This window comes from Salvia hispanica, chromosome 3, assembly GCF_029641045.1.
Source record: "Salvia hispanica isolate PSC_SH4W2 chromosome 3, Shi_PSC_v1, whole genome shotgun sequence".
NCBI classification, from domain to species: Eukaryota; Viridiplantae; Streptophyta; class Magnoliopsida; order Lamiales; family Lamiaceae; genus Salvia; species Salvia hispanica.
The window spans coordinates 16,856,083-16,875,348 of record NC_142694.1 but is presented as its reverse complement, the minus strand read 5'-3'; the positions used below and the strand labels follow the sequence as shown (position 1 = coordinate 16,875,348).

At 36.5% G+C, this 19,266-nt stretch overlaps 3 protein-coding genes across 5 annotated transcripts; all 3 read left to right on the top strand.

Annotated features, from left to right (window-relative positions):
• The first annotated feature begins 156 nt into the window (after nt 1-156).
• EMB2423 (telomere length regulation TEL2 family protein) lies at nt 157-6,459 on the top strand. Its single transcript, XM_048110550.2, has 13 exons — nt 157-514; nt 599-627; nt 790-892; nt 1,473-1,644; nt 2,488-2,673; nt 2,997-3,157; nt 3,256-3,532; nt 3,653-3,864; nt 4,055-4,153; nt 4,237-4,760; nt 4,984-5,744; nt 5,867-6,065; nt 6,216-6,459. The coding sequence occupies exons 1-13, from the start codon at nt 334-336 to the stop codon at nt 6,363-6,365; spliced, it is 3,054 nt and encodes a 1,017-aa protein (XP_047966507.1). The 5' UTR covers nt 157-333; the 3' UTR covers nt 6,366-6,459.
• Nucleotides 6,460-6,913: 454 nt separating this feature from the next.
• On the top strand, nt 6,914-11,103 carry LOC125215873 (26S proteasome non-ATPase regulatory subunit 6 homolog). Its single transcript, XM_048117450.2, has 8 exons — nt 6,914-7,160; nt 7,251-7,365; nt 8,612-8,702; nt 8,779-8,924; nt 9,024-9,243; nt 10,307-10,415; nt 10,551-10,719; nt 10,814-11,103. The coding sequence occupies exons 1-8, from the start codon at nt 7,025-7,027 to the stop codon at nt 10,986-10,988; spliced, it is 1,161 nt and encodes a 386-aa protein (XP_047973407.1). The 5' UTR covers nt 6,914-7,024; the 3' UTR covers nt 10,989-11,103.
• A 1,191-nt stretch (nt 11,104-12,294) lies between these two features.
• Nucleotides 12,295-18,527, top strand: LOC125211693 (Protein kinase superfamily protein). Of its 3 annotated transcripts, none has more exons than XM_048111595.2 (13): nt 12,392-12,557; nt 12,676-12,804; nt 13,048-13,242; nt 13,902-13,949; nt 14,019-14,147; nt 14,774-14,898; nt 15,076-15,186; nt 16,074-16,182; nt 16,302-16,420; nt 17,246-17,399; nt 17,760-17,904; nt 18,037-18,143; nt 18,340-18,527. In XM_048111595.2, exons 1-12 carry the CDS (start codon nt 12,444-12,446, stop codon nt 18,099-18,101), a joined length of 1,443 nt encoding a protein of 480 aa, XP_047967552.2. In that variant the 5' UTR covers nt 12,392-12,443; the 3' UTR covers nt 18,102-18,143; nt 18,340-18,527. The 3 variants fall into 3 exon arrangements, with proteins under 3 accessions (XP_047967551.2, XP_047967552.2, XP_047967553.2); XM_048111596.2 differs by lacking the exon at nt 18,340-18,527 and adding an exon at nt 18,317-18,335; XM_048111594.2 differs by lacking the exon at nt 18,340-18,527 and having other exon boundaries at nt 12,295-12,557; nt 18,037-18,291.
• The last annotated feature ends 739 nt before the right edge of the window (nt 18,528-19,266 follow it).

Sequence of the window (19,266 nt, the reverse complement as noted above, 5' to 3'; positions counted from 1 at the left end):
TACAGTGAGGGTTTATTGTTAAACCATTTATTTATTTATTCAGCAAATACTGTATACTACAGTAATTTTATTTATTTATTTTAATTAATTAATTGAGTACATAAAATTATGAAAATTTTTATATTCTCGCTTAAAGATTTAATTTTTATACTTTACCTTAAATTGGCTTCAGAAAAACTCCCGTTCCCGTTCACAACCAAGTCGTCGCCGTCCTCCGTGGATTTTGGTGGCGCCTTTGAAACAAAATCAGTTGCAGCTAGTTCTGCCCGACAATTTTTTAGCTTATTGACCGCAGTGTAGCTTGCGTGATTACTACTTTAAACTTAACTTCCCATGGCTGTTGGAGGAGAAGAATCACCCCGGAAGAAAAGGGCAGAACTTGAGAGAAGAGTACTGGAGAGAGTGGGAAACGTAATCTCCTCCATTGATGACGCCAAGCATGTCGACCAAGTCGTCATAGCTCTCCACTCTCTGGCCGTCTGCCTATTCCCCCTCAATCCCGATTCTATTTCAGGTAGTTTAAATGACCTAATGTGTATTTTATGATCGATAGTTTGTAGAATAGTGATTAATAACAATTTTTGTTTGCGAAATGTAGGTAGTGTTGATGAGAAATATCGAGACGAGGTACGCATATGTCCTATTTTTAAGCTATAGGATTCGATTGTGGAATCGAAATTTAGAAATACAGAAAACCAGGATATCTGTTTTCCTTTCTTTTCCAAGTTTTGTTGATTTTTTATGTCCCGCCATGATTGTGTAATGTTTTTTCTTCTACTTTTTGGGTAGTTAGGGGCTGTGGAGGTTCCTAGCCAAGATGAGAAAACTGAATGGTGGCGTGTATTCTATAAAGGATCTGGGTTCCGTGTATGTGCTAGAGTGTTGTTGTATGGTATGATTTGATCTCCCCCTGAATATATTATTCAAAAGTTCTAATATGCATGCACTTGTGGGCTTGTTAATCGATTGTGGTACTTTTTGTTTTAGAGTACTACTCCCTCCGACCCCCATTAGGAGACACACTTCCGTTTCTGCACTCGTTTTATAAAAATGATAATAAATAGTATATGGGTTCTGTTTGTTGGCTGATACATGCAAAAGTAGCTGTCTCAGTGGTGCTCCTAATTAGCAACATTTTATGCACGTATATGTAACTCTATTTTGTTGTCCAAAGCAAAAGCCGAAACATGATGGATACATATTGAGCTGAGTTTATTTGACACTGAGAAAGCTTTTATGTCTGTCTTAAATTTGTCTAGTCTCCATACCGTTCTCGCTCTATTTACGGTTGTTATCTCTTCTAAGTTCTACCTTTTGGATATCTTTATGTTGACCACTTGCTACATTTATAGGAATCTCTTATCGAAGAGCTTCTGTTTATGAGAAATGGCAAATAGTTGAATTGTTTGTATCGATTAGTCATTTGATAATGAGTCCTTTTTATTTCTAAAAGCATTTTCCATGGTTCACAGATGTTGCTTCCAACTGGCTAGCCTGCTTTCCCGCTTCCGCGAGGAAGCATGTATATGATGCATTCTTTGTAGATGGGTGTGCCACTGAGATAGTTCAGGTGGTGGTTCCTTGTCTTCAGCCTGGTGAAAGTGGCAGTTATGATTCAACTGCTGTGATCTCGAATGCAGAAAGGTAATAAGTTATTCTTCTATCATAGTAATATCCATCTTTGACGAGGTTGATTGACATTTTCTGTTGAAGGGCTCTCTTTCATGACCTGCTATGCTTCATGCACATATCTGTATAAATAACACTTCACACTCAATATTAAGTCACTTCTGCATTACTGGATCAAATCATATTCAAGTATTCCTGTCCTGCTTCCCCTCTCTAATTGGCACTTACAAGGTCGTAAATATTCGTCAAGATTCTACCAGTGTTCTGAAAATTAAGTTTTATATTCTTCATTGATTAATCTTTGTTGACTAAGGTTATTTTTATTTCATGTCCGAAGATGGGAGGAAATATTTAACATTTAATGCTGTGAACTGTTCCGGAACTTATGTGTATTTGTTTTTCATATCGTGTTCTGACTTTTACCATTGATTTTTATGTTTCGCTGGATTCAGCTTAGAAAGAATGGGTGAATATTGACTACTAACTCGACTTGAAATTTTCAGTTTGGTCATATACCATGCACTTGTCTCTGTATATTGTGTGGCTGCTCAGTGTCACTTATCAAAGCATCATTTTATGAATCACAATTTTGTTTGAAGAATTTGTTATGCTATATAGGTCATCGGTGGAGTATTCACTGTAGCCTACTTGTTGTGCTTGTACATCTGCATATGACTTAATGTTATGTTCTATATGTAGTTACATGAGTCTAACATGTGTTAATGCTGACATATTTCTTGGTACCCCTAGACAAGGATGTTTGGTACTATTAGCATGACTAGGCTCAAACTCAATCAATCAATAAATGTGTTCCATGAGTTTTCTACTTAACTCTATTTCCTCTGCTATTTTTGATAGATTACTTGTGATTTGCCTGCTGGACAATGATTTGGTATGTCAGATGACTAGAGAGTTTGCTGGTAATTGTCACTTTGAAGACCTCAGCCATGAACAAGTAAAGAAGGCCATTTCTGCAACCTCACAGCTGATTACATCAATTCCAGACAAAACAAGACGAGCAGCTCCAGCTTCACTCACCCCACGGTATCCTTATTTTGATTCAAAATGCAGTCTTTTCTTTATATGCATAAAAGTTGTATAAAACGCTTATAACACATTATGCATTCTTCTATGACTAGAACAACTGCTCACTTAAAATTTATGATTTAGCTGACAAGCTAAAATAAATGAACGGATTGAATATACAGCTGCGTGACACCTGCAAGCTACTAGACTACTAGTATATCATGAATCCGTAATTTTCTCATCAAGCCTACATGATATTTTGAGTGTTGAAACATCATTTTAAGTTAAATATTTTCCATTGTTTTTGTACTCTGTTTTAATCCGTTACTTTATATTTCCAGTTTATTCTTCAAAAACCTAACCAGTCAACTTCTCCATGGTGTGGAGGAATGGGATTTGAAATTTGTAGAAGAGTCAGATGTTGCATATAACAGCCACGTGAATGGTGTTATACTTTTTATTGGAGAAGCATTTGCCCGCATTAGTCGTCGGGGATCTACTGGTACTTTGAAACTCATAAAGCCTGAAGTTTCTGCTTTTGTAGCCTCAATACTCTGACATGAGTAAAACTCTAATTTCACAGTTTTTACATCCTGGCAGATATCATGATAAGGGAGATGATTCTAAAGATCCTCGTAAAAGTCCGAAGTGTCTTGTCATCAACTTCTGATCTTGCCTTGAGTGAAATATTTGAGTCAAGACCTGGTATTCGCTTCTGGCTGAAGATTATTGAGGCAGTAAATGATTCTCATTCAGTGGAGAGAATAGCTGAAGAACTTTTGCGTCAACTGGCTACTCAAAAAGCTAACGAGGTTGAAGGGTACTGGATTTTATGGATGCTTTTTAGCCGGATCTACAAACAACACCCTTCTGTCAGGTGCATAAATTGGTGCCAACTTACCATTCTACTTCACTTGAAAGTTCAAATTAACTGATTATGGTCTTGACCTTTCTTTTTGTGATGTTTGCTGAAATGCCTCTTACCTTTGAGTGTCAGATTCACTTTTATGGAGAAGTTTTTGTTCTGGAAAGTATTTCCCACCTGTTGCTTGAGATGGATTATTCACTTTGCTGTGCTTGAATGTCCCCCTCAAAGTGCTTCGTCAAAATCTTATAATGCTCGAAGTCTATCGGACGCAGTGCACCATCTTATAGTAGCATGGTCTAGAAGAGAGTTTGTCCAATCATCTTCAACTGAGCAACAAATCTGTATCCTTATTAGTAAATTATTAAGGGTAGTAGCTTTGACACTTTGGTGCATGGTCTAGAAGAGAGTTTGTCCAATCATTTCAACTGCACAACAACTTTAGAAATTTACAATTTTTTTTGATCTTTTGATTATTTCTGTTAACTTTTATGCTTATACCTTTCTTCTTGTGCGCCTTAACATAGTTTACAGATGTAACTGCTGCTTTAGGTCTTTGCCTGCAGCAGATGACTAAAGAAGATCTAAATGCAACAAAAGATGCATTGCACTTAATTCTTCAGGGAATTAGTTGTAAGGATTTGGTTTTGTCTTAGTTAAAACTCTTGTTTATTTTTCTAAATTTCCTATTTACACCAAAATTGCATTTCCTGCAGGTAGATTGGAGAACCCTGTATATTTGATTCGAAAAATGGCAAGCAGTATTGCTTTAGTATTTTCAAAGATTATAGACCCCGATAATCCTTTGTATCTTGACGATAGTTGTCAGGAAGAAACCATTGACTGGGACTTTGGTTTAGCAACCCCAAGAGAGGTCTCTGCCACTGCAACAGTGCCTGGTGAAGAAAAGACTGAAGAAAGAGAAAGCTCTTCTAACCAAATATCAGGAAATGAAACTCAAAAGAGTGCAGAAAAGGGGGTTCATGTCTCTAAATCTCGGAAGAACAAGGAATCAGCGTTTAATATAATTGACCCGGATGAGATTATTGATCCAGCAGAACTAAATAATGAATACACCCTTCAAGAAGGGAGTGACTACGAAAGTGATGATTCTGAGACATCTAGCGCCTCATCATTACAACCCTACGACTTGACTGATGATGATGCAGATCTGAAAAGGAAGTTTACACAGTTGGTAGATGTGGTTGGAGCATTAAGAAAATCAGATGACGCTGAGGGTGTAAGTTCTAGATTATTAACCAATCTTCTAAATGACTTCTTACATTGCACATCTTGATAGCTGTAAGCAGTTGCACCCAGTGTGGAGGCTTAGGTTGATTAGCTAGCTTCCGCGTCTTACTATTTCTTATGTCTTACACTAGTGTAGTGTGTTAGTAAAGTTCACCTACAAGTTGCATATAGTTGGTTAGTTATATCACTGAATATTTGTGGATGATTTGCAGGTTGAAAAGGCCCTTGATGCTGCTGAGAAGCTCATTCGTGCATCACCAGATGAGCTTAAATATCTCGCCAGTGATCTGGGTAAAGCTCTTGTGCAGGTTCGTTGCTCTGAGTCCACTGTCGAAGGAGAAGAAGATTCGGCAGAAGAAAGAAGACAGAAGGCCCTGGTGGGTTTAATTGCCACAAGACCTCTCGAGTCACTTGAAAGCATGCACAAATTGCTTTATTCACCTAATGTTGACACCAGTCAGCGGATAATGATCTTGGATGTGATGACTGATGCAGCTCAGGAGCTTGCAAATACTAGAATTTTGACATCAGAACATCGACCAGCGACTCTGATATCCTCCTTAGACCAACCATGGTTCACACCAAGAAATGATGGTCCTCCCGGGGCAGGGTCTTGGAAAGAGATTTCTTCAACAGAAACTCCTCTAAACTGGTCTTATTCTTATGAAAGAGAGTTAACATCAAAAGCAAGTCAGAATAGGAAGGGAAAGTCACGTCGATGGAGCCTCAAACATCCAACACATGACAGCCAGTTGGAATGGTCTCAAAATAGTTTTCCTCAATATGCTGCAGCATTTATGCTCCCGGCCATGCAGGGGCACGATCAAAAGACACACGGGGTTAATTTACTAGGAAGGGATTTCATTGTCCTCGGGAAACTCATCCACACGCTCGGTGTTTGTATAAAATGTGCAGCAATGCACCCCGAAGCCTCTGTTCTAGCCACCCCTCTTCTGGACATGCTAAGATCCAGGTAATGGCATTGTTCGAGTGCCACCAATTGGTGTTAATTATTAATTGGCCTCTTTATATATGAGGGCCGACCATCGTATAGTTTTTTAGATTTGATTTGGATCTTTGTCTTATATTGCACAGGGAGATATCTCACCATCCAGAAGCATATGTGAGAAGGTCTGTCCTTTTCACAGCGTCGTGTATTCTAGTGGCCCTCCACCCCTCGTTCGTTGCCTCTGCGGTGGCTGAAGGAAATATTGAAATCTCAGAAGGGCTCGACTGGATACACAGATGGGCGCTAAAAGTAGCCGAGTCGGATACAGACAGAGAATGCCACACGGTAAGCAAGTAAATATCGGCTTACGCCACTGCTGAAATTTCATATGAATCATTCGCCTGATATATTAATTCTGAGCCACCATGCTTCACAAGTAGTGGTGCAGTTTGATTTGATCAATGTGGAAGCTTGACCATGTTTTTGAATATGCAGCTTGCGGTTGGATGTTTACAACTGCATGCAGAGATGGCTCTGCAAGCTTCTCGAGCACTTGAATCCTCCTCATCAACTACTGCCCAAGGCATTACTCTGTTTCCAGCTACTTCCAAAACTACCATTAAGATTCCCTTCCTAAACTCATAAAATCACTACTTCCTTGTTTGTAATAGTCGATATAAACACATGAAAGTTTATTTCTCTCTTTTTTTGAGAAAATGAGGATCATTATTTTTCTTTCTGTTTTCAAGTCCAGAAATATTTTAGATCGAAATTGAGATATAAACTAGCAAAAGAAATGACATAAAATGATCCCACTTTGTATTTAAGGTGAATAAATTGGTTGAATATGAAATTGAGATATTTTTAGCTCAATAGGGAAATGATTCAAGCAATGATAGGCAATTCAAAACAGAATATGATCAAGTAACTTTATACAACGGTAGTACTACTACTATATATTTTTATAAATATTAACTATTACTGCTAAGAATCATAGAAATATTTAAAAGTGTTGATAATGGGAATAACTTGAATTTAGAGTAATATTTTCCCAAAATATTTGTAGAGCTCATAACAAAATAGTTCTGAAATATTTAATTTATAGTAGCCCACAACTAAAATGTCCACATTAATTTTGTGAAGCCCAATCATGAGAAAGCAGCGAATTTGAAGGCTTTTCTTTTTTATTTTTAGACCCAAAGCAGAAGTTCCTCTCTGATCACTATCTGCATCTCTGTGTTACTCCCTCCTCAAGCAAACTCTTGTTCATCTCTCCCGACTAGAAGGAAGCACTAAAAAATTCGATGGAAGGCGAAGAAGGTGTTCAGCAGCCGCAGCTTGTGCTCGCCAACAATCTATTCCTTCTCACTCAGAACGACGTCGATGATATCGAAAAAGTCCGCCTCCGTGATGAGGTCTTCAACTTCATCGTCGCCAACGGTAATTGGACAATTTTCTCTGCCAATAATTCCTTAATTCGTTGTTGTTATTATTGTGCGGCACTTCATTGCACTGGATTTGTTTTGGTAGATATGGCGCCGTTGTACGAAACCCTAGTTGCAAGCAAGGTTTTGGATTTGGATCAGAAGGCACTTGACTCGATGCGCTCCAAGATCGATGATGAGCTGAAGAAGCTCGAAGAGAAGTAAGTTTTGCGTTCCTTGAATTACACGAACTTCTAACATTGAGTTGCGTTATGGGATCTCTGTGATTTGTGGTTCAGTGAGTAAAAATATCAGCTTCTTAATAATGTAAAAGAGTATGATTTCTGCCAATTGCTCTGCTGAGTTTCTCACAATATTCAAATGTGCATTTCTGGTGGTATCTTTCTTACTGCAATAATCTGATGCCTGAAAATCCTTGTTAATTCAGCAGTTGCTTTTGCATTTTAGGTGTTAGAGTCAAATAAATTTTAATTGTGTGACCTTTTGGACAATAGATTGATGTTTCAGTTATTTCCAGAGCTTACTTAGGATTCTCGTGAGCCGGTTGAGTATGGGAGCTAGACTGACTCAGATGGTTTCATTTAATTTGTTGTTGAGTGACTTGAGTCTGAGCAATCTGATACTCAATGGCAATTGTTTGCCTTCTTGATGTTTGAGTGTAATATTAGCATGTTGTTGTCGTGGTTAATACCTTGTCCGTGCAGTTAAGGGAGAGAAAAAATGGTTAGTGGAACTATATTGGGTTTGGGCATTAATGGGGAAGTAAAATACTACATAAATCAGTGGTCAGTGTTTTGTGACATTCGCTCATATGAGCTTTTAAAGGTCTAAAGTCTGTTTGGCTTTTACTTATTCATTTGTTGATTAGTTAGCTTATGGAATTGATACCCTGTTGGGTCGAGAAGTGCAAGCTATGGAGTTAGGTTGAATAGTCATCTTTTATGAGTGGCAAACTTATGCTGGTAGTGCAACTGTGCAAGTACTGCTTCTGTGAAATGAGCCTCTAAAAGTTGGTTTCTGAATCTAATGATATCTTCATGTGACATAGTTACTGCAAAATCTCCATATTGTTATATGTACTAATTCACTGAATAAGTTATTCTCATCAACCATCAGCGCTTGGTGCTTTGTTCTGGTTTGTGAACAGTAAGTACAGAAAAAACTTAATGACTGCTAGGCCTATAGATAGTGCTGGGCCTCAGCTTTGGGTACTTGTATTCCTAGCCTTGGTTTTATAGCTTAACCACTTCACATTTCCACGTTGTTAGGCCTTAAGGATTTCTAAATACAGTGTACTTCCTTTTTGCTAAAAGTTCTACCATCCTTGTATTGTTTCTTGCGACCTCATAAATTCATTAATATGAGTATGAACAGATATTATCTAGACCATCTAAAGTTCAAAATATTTAGAGTGTGATTTCCTTTTATCTCTGTAATTTCATCTAGGATCGCTGACGCAGAGGAGAACTTGGGTGAAAGTGAAGTTAGGGAAGCTCATTTGGCCAAATCATTGTTTTACATTCGAATTGGTGACAAGGTACATACAAAAACTCCCTGTGTCTATTTTCTGTTCTTTTTTCCAAATGAACTCCTTTACATTCTTTGATATCCAGGAAAAGGCACTTGAACAACTTAAAATAACCGAGGGCAAGACTGTTGCAGTTGGACAGAAGATGGATTTGGTATTCCACACACTACAGATTGGTTTTTTTCACATGGACTTTGATCTTATCTCCAAAAGCATTGACAAAGCTAAGAAGTAAGCTTTGATTTATGTTGCTCTTGGATAAAAATTCCAAACCTTGGTTTGTTTTTGTGCACTGACGTTGACCACTAATTTTCACTTTCAACGTTACAGGTTGTTTGAAGAGGGTGGTGATTGGGAGAGGAAGAACCGGTTGAAGGTGTATGAGGGTTTATACTGCATGTCCACTCGCAACTTCAAAAAAGCAGCAGATCTCTTCCTTGATTCTATTTCAACTTTCACAACTTATGAGCTCTTCCCCTATGACACCTTCATATTTTATACTGGCCTTACGAGCATCATATCATTGGATAGAGTTTCACTAAAACAAAAGGTTTGTTGTTTTTCTCGAACTTGCTCTTAATTTCACTATATCACAAACTTGCTTGGTTTGCCTCAACCTTTTCAATGGTGTAACCTAGTGCCTTTAGTATAATGTGTTGATCAGTGTGTAGCCATAGGTAGAAGAAAATGAAAAAACATTTAAGGCAGTTATTCTTCATAATGAATTAGGAAAAATTGTATGTATCTAATGCCTCACATTACTTGGACTTGTATAAGTTTGAAAAAGTGAGGTACTATTCTCCATAATATGCTTATGAATGGTCATAAACATGATGTATAAGAGCTGAATGCTTCAATACTACTCCCTCCGTCCCATTAGAAATGAAACATTTGCTTTTCCGCATGGGATTTTATGTATTGTTGTGTTGTGAGTTGTTGAGGAGAGAAAAAAGTAAGAGAGATGAAAAAGTAGAGATGATGTTGTTGTCATTTTAGGAAACATTTCATTTTTAATGGGATAGAGGGAGTATTTCATTTGTATTATAAGTCCGACCACAAAAATGTTATTGGTCATTTGATGCCAAGTTTGTTTGATCTCAGCTAATTATTTGTTGTTGTGAAATAGTAATACCTTACATTGTCATCCAAAAGTTATGAGTAAGAATCCATGCTTTTTAGGATTTGTTTAGTTTGATAACTACGATTAATATTGGTTCTGTACTCATTTTATAAAAAATGATGATTATCAGTTGGTATTATGATTGGCGGCTTCAATTTTCTATTTTTCATCAGCAAGGTTTTTGTTTGCATTTGTTTGGTTGGTATAGCACCTTAAATATGATGGAGACACTCGTACTGATGATTTAATCATCAGGTAATATCGGTGTAGTGCCTTGTTTCAATTGCATTACTGAATGGCCTGACCATATATGTAACTGTAGCCTGGAGATTGTCATTTAAAGTGGCTGTTTTATGTGAAGGATTAAATAACTTTTGGATGTTTCTGTAATTGAACTATTTAATGTGTTCAAAAAGCTCTGCTATCTCCCTGCAATACTTTCAACCACCATGCTGTTAATTATTCAACTTCTTTGTGGTTGGATATGTGGCAGGTGGTGGATGCCCCAGAGATCCTGACCGTCATTGGCAAAATCCCATACTTATCAGACTTTCTGAACTCTTTATATGATTGCCAGTATAAATCATTCTTTACCGCTTTTGGTAAGTAACCCACCTTCTAGCAGGATTCTTGTTCTTCTATTTACCGCTCATTGTGATTTTATCCCAACATTCCTTTGATCAGAGGAGGTAATAAATCTTATACATGTAATTATATTCTCCATTTTGGTTATTCAGCTGGCTTGACCGAGCACGTTAAGTTGGACCGCTATTTGCACCCGCACTTCCGATACTACATGAGGGAGATCAGAACTGTTGTGTACTCACAGTTCTTGGAATCCTACAAGAGTGTGACCATTGAAGCTATGGCCAAATCATTTGGTGTGACAGTGGATTTCATTGATATGTAAGCGCTTCATTTCCCGATTCAAATATGTAAATTTCTATGTTTTAGCCTCTGCTGCTCCACGATATCTTAATCTGTTTTGTCTGGTTTGTAGCGAGCTGTCTCGCTTCATTGCAGCGGGGAAGCTACATTGCAAGATAGACAAAGTTGCAGGCGTTTTGGAAACCAACCGTCCCGATGCAAAGAATGCTCTCTACCAGTCTACCATCAAGCAAGGCGATTTCCTGCTGAACCGCATCCAGAAGCTGTCGCGTGTGATTGATCTTTGAACTTAGCTTATGATTAGGTTTTGTTATTTCAGAACTCAATTGTATTCCTATGGTTAAAATTTGAATTCCAATTTTCTTTCATATAACAAAGAAACTGCATCTACTTCTCCTTCCACTACTCTTCCTATCACTTATGGTTGAAGTTTTTCGATCAATGTTGTTTTCAACATCATTATTTGCCTTTCTTTACGTAGACGACTTTTTGTTACTCTAATGCAAATTAAGACTGATACTGATTGAACACGTGTGAATTGTCGTTGTCATTGATTCGTTGTCTGAATATATGACTGTAAATGTTATATATGAGATTCTATTTTTACACATAATTTGTACTCCCTCCGTTCCATAATAGATGTCACACTTTCCTTTTTAGTTTGTTCTACAAAAGATGTCATATTTTTTTTTTTGGAAAAAGTCCCTCCACATTAATATAAATATATTATTTTCTTTCTTAACGTAATACTCAAAATAACATCATCTAAAATCTCGTGTCAATTCCAAGTGTGTTATTTACTATGAGATGGAGGGAATACTATATGACATTGCTGGAGTGTTTTTAACGTGTGTGTGTGAGAGAGAGAGAGAGAGTGAGAGTGCATTAGGTTTAATTTAACGGATTAAACACACTACTAACTAGTAGTAGCACTTAACCTAGCCTATTGAAGGGCAGTCGCCGAAGGCATTCCAGTAGGAAAGATTTGCTATTAATAACTGAATGGAATTTCGTAATTGTACAGAAAAATAGTAGTAGTACTTATTTAAAGAAGCAATATATAGTGAAATTGGCAGAAAAATAATGAAATTTAGTTAATCTATCAGTCAAACTATACGATTTATTTATACAGAAAACAACATGAGTTGATTGAAAATATGATCAATATACTCCAATAAAAAATAAAGTTTGAATTTCATTTTTCATGTTTCATAAAAATAGTCTATATTCATTAATGGAAATGTTTTCTTTTTCTCTTTTCTTTTACGTATGATTTATAGGTTTCACTATTTAGTGACTATTTCAATGTACTTTATCTCCTTTTAATTAATTTATTAATTACGAATTTTAACTCGTGTCATCGCAATATTAGTTGACCTGATTTTTTTGAAGCCTTGTGACATAGGACATAGTGCCTAAATCTAAATTTATAATTTTTCAATTAATTTTCAAGTTGGGAAATGGAACAAAATATAATTTAATAATTTAGTTTAGGTGAATTTGCTGGGTCATGCACAAGTAGCACAACACATTACAAAGGTGTGAACCTCAACAACCTATCTGAATTCTGTAGTGAGTAAGCAACAAAGAGATTGTAGAGCTGCATGCGACTCTCACCAACCTTATGTAATAATCCCCACATTCCCACGCCACAAAAATCCCATCATTAATAATTTAATACTCCATATAACTATAAGAGGACCCGCCAACGCAAGAGCACCAAATTTAATCCCAAATTCACTATGCTTCCTCTTGATTTTAACGAATTTCGCGAAAAGGTTTCCACTCAGTTCAGGCCGTGGCACCGCTCATTCCAATTCTGGGTTCGAGCTGTTGATATCTACACTGGTTACAAGGTATTTCACTGTAAAATTACAATAATTTGTGTCGAATTCGTTTTTTTTTTTAGTGTTTGGATAAATTAGCATGAAGAGGATGTGACAAATTTAGTGAATTTTTGTATTGAATGATTAGGTGTTTCAAGTGCGAGTAAATTTTGAGAGAGATGCGGCGAAGAGGGAGGTAATGTGGGAGAATCAGCACCAGCTTGCTGCTGATAAGATATACAATATGTGTGCTGATCTCGGCGGTTTTTTTCTTAAGGTATTACTTTAAATTTTAGTTAATTAGTCACATTTCAGGTTTTGGATGCTTAATTCTTTGTGAGATTTCGATTGTGCCTTCGGTTTAGGGTCGAAATTTCGATTGGTTAGAGTGTTGTGTTTCGTGCTTTGTGGCTGTGGTGCTGGCGTATTTTGTTTAAACATTTATGATTGTAGTGTTTGAAGATTTAATGATGTATGAGGTGGAAGTTTAAGATTTAATGTTCGGTGTCGTATTTGCTAGGTGGCTCAAATTATTGGGAAGCCAGACTTGGCTCCTGCGGCCTGGGTGAAAAGGCTAGTCACACTGTGTGATCAGGCCCCACCTACTCCGTACAATGTGGTCAAGGTTGTGTTGGAGAAGGAATTGGGTCGAAGTATTGATGAACTGTTTGATAGATTTGATATCGAACCTCTTGGTTCTGCATCAATTGCACAGGTACTCTTCTTTGCACCCTGTGATAAAGGTTGGATTCTCAGCATGTTACATTGATCTGAAGAAAATTGTAACTCAGTGATATAATGCTGAGAGGGAAGATTCCATATTTTCCTTCTATTTCAATCTCAAAATAGGAATGCTACAAGTAGCTTTTTCTTGGTTTACTGAAGGCTTTAAGTATAGTTTAGACTGAAATCTACAGTAGAAATATGAAGCAAAGACATGTTGCGGATGTGCCCATTCTAGAGAATACACTTTTAGTGAAAATAGTGAACAAAATAGATTTTCAGTAGTTGAGATGTTGATTTGGATGTGTACACACTGACTGCTTTAATTATTTGGGGGAAGAGAGTGCAATAATGTTTTACTAAAATTTCGTTTTTAAGAGAACTTATTTGGCTGGACAGTTGGTTTTATAGGAAATTCCTATCTAAATTTTGCTTGTTAAAACATCATACGACCCTTGTAAACAATTGTTCACATTTATTGCAAGATATACAATTACTTGGCCATATCCTAATATCGCATGAACGATATATATTTCGTATTGGTGTACAATGCAGATTTAATTTTCTCAGTTTTTTTCTGCGGAACTTGCTCTCAAAGAATTGACGAAAGCTTACGCACAAAACTTGCCTTATCTATTTTTTTCTAATCAGGTCCACAGAGCAAGACTAAAAGGTGATAAAACTGATGTCGTTGTAAAGGTAAGAAAACTTCACTACCAGATTTGGACCTGACATGTATTTTAAGGTCCATTTGTCTTGTTATTGCAGGTTCAGCATCCTGGTGTGCAGGATCTGATGATGACTGATATTCGCAATCTGCAAGCTTTCGCCTTATACATGCAAAAGACAGATATAAGATTTGATCTGTACTCTGTAACTAAAGAAATGGAAACACAGGTATATCTGGTGCTCCAGTATTTCCTTGCCAAATTTACTCGCCTGATTTATAGTTCTATGAGTGCTCCATTCATATGCCAGATTTTCAAGTTACATTTTTGCTTATGAGATCTTGAAATGAGTTGCACAAGAATTTCCTAGTAATTTACGCGGCATGAAGTAATTCACCTGAACTTAATATTACTCTATGAATATTCTTGTTTTTCCCGCTTAAAAGAATAGAACAAATACAAACTAGTAGTACTATTATTTTAATATTCTCGAGTTGGGAAAACAGTAATAGGTACTAATGTTACATGCACCTCTTTTCCCCTTTCCCCCATTATTTTATGATAATGCATGCACTGACTTGCAACTAATAATGTTTTCTGGATGCAATTCTTTAGTGCCAGTGTGCCACCAGGATTAGTACATTCTCTTATTTGTGCTTCTATTCATTCTGAATACCTTTATTTTCTTTTTAAAAAAAATTCGAGCCCATTTCCTTGTAGGCATGTAAAGTACACTTTTGCTAAGATTATGCTGTTTGTTTACCTACGGAACAGTTCCACCCATATTCAAGTGAATTAGACTGGCTTGCCTCTTTTTCTGTTTTATTAGTGACATTTGCTTGTTTGTGTTCTAAGATTGGATATGAGTTCAATTTTCTGAGGGAAGCAGATGCGATGGAGAAAATTCGCCATTTCCTTTATGAAAATAACAAAAAGTCCCCAGTTTCAGTTCCTCGATTGATTGGGAATATGAACACAAGGTATGATGGTTTCATCTTCTTCCAGTGACATGAATGTTCTCATCCCAGGCGCTTAATCATTTGAATTTCCAAAAAACTTTTAAAATATTTGGAATCACAAGTCCACTGCAAATGTCCAATACATGCTCTTTTTTAATGGATATATCTGATTAAGAAATTATTGAATTGCCATATTAGGAGGGTTCTGGTAATGGAATATATTGATGGAATTCCGATTCTGAGGCTTGGAGATGAGATAGCAAAAAGAGGCATAAATCCTGAGGGTAAGGTAGCGGCAGCAGCAAAGCAGTAAGCTCCTAGAACATCCCAGAGAGTATGAAAATTCTCTTTTTTTTAACGTATGTGCTTACTCAAATGTTAATTTTTTTTTCCTGTATATAACCTGTGGATGGACTTTTTATACTCTTGTGCTCATCATCTAAGGTTCATACTTGCTGCTTTCTGCTTAATATTATCGTCACACTGTTCAAGATGATACTATATGCATTTATCGTTATCTAAGATCTGATTCTCTAAAACAGAGTCTTGTGCCTCTGTTTTCCTGTCTTCTTCACAGATGCTTTCCCATCATTTGGTACAATTAATGATATTGTCTGCAACAAGTTTTCCTATAGGTAATTAGAAAAAGCAAGTTATGAGATATCAGTTCTCCCTTCCACGGTCGATTCCATAAATTGGGGTTCTGGATTAATAGGTGTTTTGGTGGATAGAGCATATTAGTTTCTAGAACTTCAAAAAATGTCTTTCTCTAACCCAGGTTCCAATGTCCATAAATAACTGCAAGGTTCATTGTATTGTTTCGAAAAGGAGTGTAGGGAAAAATTTCTTTAAATTTTTTGAGGATTAATGCCTTCGCATTTCACGCATTGAGGAAGGATGGGTATCTAGACTCTATGCTGTTTGTGGTGAAGCATAAGATAATAAAAACATCTCTTGTGTCATGTAAGGAAGTTCAAATATGGTTAACCGTATAAATATATGTTGACCTGTTCTGTTTGTTATACCCAAAGTTGAATCTCTAATCTCAAATTTTTGGATGCACTCTGATATGTTGTTTGTAAATCTCTGACCGTGGAATTCTTGTTGTTATCTTATCCCTGCCGTGTTTGCGGTATTTTCTTGGCGGTAATGGCACTAGAGGTTTCTATCTTATGATTAAGTTTTCTTATGTACAGGAACATCCTAAAAAGTTTGACTCTGGCTTATGGACAAATGATATTGAAGAGTGGGTTCTTTCACGCCGATCCTCATCCTGGGAATATTTTAATTTGTAGAGGTTCTCAGGTAATCAACATCCAGTTAATGCCTTATCTTGTTTCCTTGAAGAATTCCATTTACTGCCGTTGCCACGTGAATATGTATCAATTCTCTCAAAAAGATTCTACTTTTTCTTCACTAATTAGGTGGCGTTGCTTGATTATGGGCAAGTGAAGGATCTTCCTAATCAATTAAGATTAGGATATGCTAGTCTGGTGCTTGCTCTTGCAGATAACGATCTAATCAGGGCATCAGAAAGCTACAGGTGACACACCTTGTCTATTATGTAATCAGATTGGAACAATGAGCTACTTTTGCTATTATGTTGTGGCATGAGGTTAACCATTCTTTACTTCCAAATTATATGATACTATTAAATTCCATTTCCGATGGTTTCTGTCCAATCATTTTAAATAACATCTCACGCTTGCTTCTGGGCAGCAATCGGAAGAAGGGTTCTCGCAGTTGATCAATGTTTACATACAAATATATACTAACAGATCTAAAATACACCATAACACAAGAATTCACACGTTTTCAAGGAGCTCTTTCTCTCTCTCACACAAACAGTGGAAGAGAAAGAGGGAAGGACTTGTATTACGTATGGTTTGCCTCCATTTTATATATTTCAGGGCTATTTAAGCCAAAATAGCACACCTATCTACATAAAGTTTTATGTTTTACTTTACTTGGACTCTGGATGTATCTTTGCCGGTACACTTTCATTTTTTTTTGTTTCATCTTATCCAGTGAAGTATATTCTCTAATAAGAGCAGAGCCAAGTTTGATACTTGAAGTCTATCAAATTACATGTTTGATATGCTTTATGGGCAAATGTTGTAGAGGAGTCTTTGTCGGACATGTCAAATTCAGTGAAATTTATTTTTTAAAATATCAAATAAGTTGGTCTGTTGGTGGATTGTATTGGGATTAGACTTTGGACATGCAAATTATATGCTGTTAACATGATTCTTCAAATAAATATCCGTTCTTTAATCTAATTATTGAGAGAAAACTGTATATGATTGATAATTTTCATGTTCTCATATACCTGTTTGGGTTGTACTAAACATGGCTATGCTGATGTTAGGGAGCTTGGCATAGACACCTTAAGCAACTGTGAGGATGAGCAGACGGAGTTGTTTAGATTGGCTCAAACTATGTTTGATACAAAGCTACCTCCTGGTGTAACTATGTTGCAACCATTTGCAGAAGAATCTTCGATTAAAAAAATTGGCGTTGAGGTAGGCGTATTAGTTTATTAAATTGGTTCCCACTTACTTAATTTTCATTTTATTCTTGCAATCTTGAAGCCAATTACGTCAATGTTACGTCCTGCCCTGTAACTTCTATCTACATCAAGATTTTTCTCATTTCCCATCCATTCTCTGCTTATGCACCAACTCTCATTTTAAAGTTTAGGGTACAATCAGAAATGTATCATCTAGGAGTATTACATAATTATGTGCCTTGTTTATTTCTCTCTTAATTTATGTTTCGGTAGGCCATCTATTCTCATTTTTTTGGAAGCATGTCATTTGATCATTGAATGTATGGACTATAATTCGTTTTTTTTTTTGTTTCTGGGGCTATGGCAATGACAGGCTTTCCCAGAAGAACTGTTCTCTGTTCTTCGCACGGTGCATTTGTTGAGGGGGCTGAGTGTTGGGCTTGGAATCAACTACTCGTGCGCTGAGCAGTGGAGACCCATCGCTGAAGAAGCTCTGTATCGTGCTGGGCGACTAGCAGGTGACTTTTCAAGTTACATTTAGTCGAGCAACGCGCTATTCATTGGCCTTGTTGCTTGGTATTGGATTTAAGGCTGTCGTTGTATGTAGATTACTAACTTACACCGAATTGTTGTTTCTTTTTATGTATCAGAGAAGGACCTCAAAACAACTTCGATTCGAAAACGTGGTTTTTTCAGAGGATTGTGTGGGAGATAGGAGTGACATTTACAGGAAACAGAAGAATAGGGATTGTTGAAAGTACTATTCATATTCATGTTCATTCATATTTTCAATCTCATTCATTTTTTTGCTTGCTTTATATTCCTTTACTATACTCCTCTCTTTATTTTGGTTTTTGTAACACCTTTACTATACTCTCGATATTGAATTTATATTTTACATGTTACATTTTCCCCACTTCTCAATTTTAGGCATGTCATCTGGCTTCTCCCAGGTCACAGACTCACCACCAACCAGGAAGGCGCCATGTAGCGGGGGCGCGTGTCCCGCAAAATCGGGATCAGCCCCTCTACGCGGGAGGCTCGCTGGGACGTGCCAGCACCCCATCGGGCTGACAGTTATGGGTGCTATAGTACTGTTATGTGTTTTTAAGATGTCTCTTGCGAATAATAGTCATCATTTGTATAGAAAATTATAATGAATCCTGTTAATACGAATCCTGATTATAAAAATAATTAACTGAACTTGAAAATAAATAAAATAGAAGATATATATGTATACATCCCCTCCAACCCACGAGTATGAAGTATCTATTGTTGATATCAATATCAATATCTATTGTTGATATCAATATCAATATCTATTATTGATATCTATATCAAATGTCAATATCCATTTACTCCGTATCATTGTCTTTCGATAGAATTTAAAGTTTTAAACCCATGACTAGTTCCTCCCTTTTTATTTTTCTGCTTGAAGATTAATATGACTTTTTCTGTAAGTTGTTAAATTATGGTAAATTTGAATAATTTGTATATTGATTTTAAGAGAATATTTTTTGGAAAAATTTGTGAAGATCTCAACCATGAAATGTCTGGCTCATTTGCATAGTGATTCTTCTTTTATTTGATTTTAGCTTGATTTGCATGAAAGACTGCACTTAGTCAAATTAATATACGTCAAGTATTCAATAGAGTTTTATTAATTAAACATCATAAAAAAATAATTAGAAGAATAAATGGGAAAGTCGCCTTTAATTAGGCTTTTAAATTATAGTAATACTAATTCCGCCGGCAATGTTTGACAGTTAGTTAATACGTCAATTATGAAATGTTTTTTAAGCACGCCAAACCCTATATATAGATATGCACAACATAGGTCAACAATTAAATATGCATATGGCGAAATAAAAATTAAATTA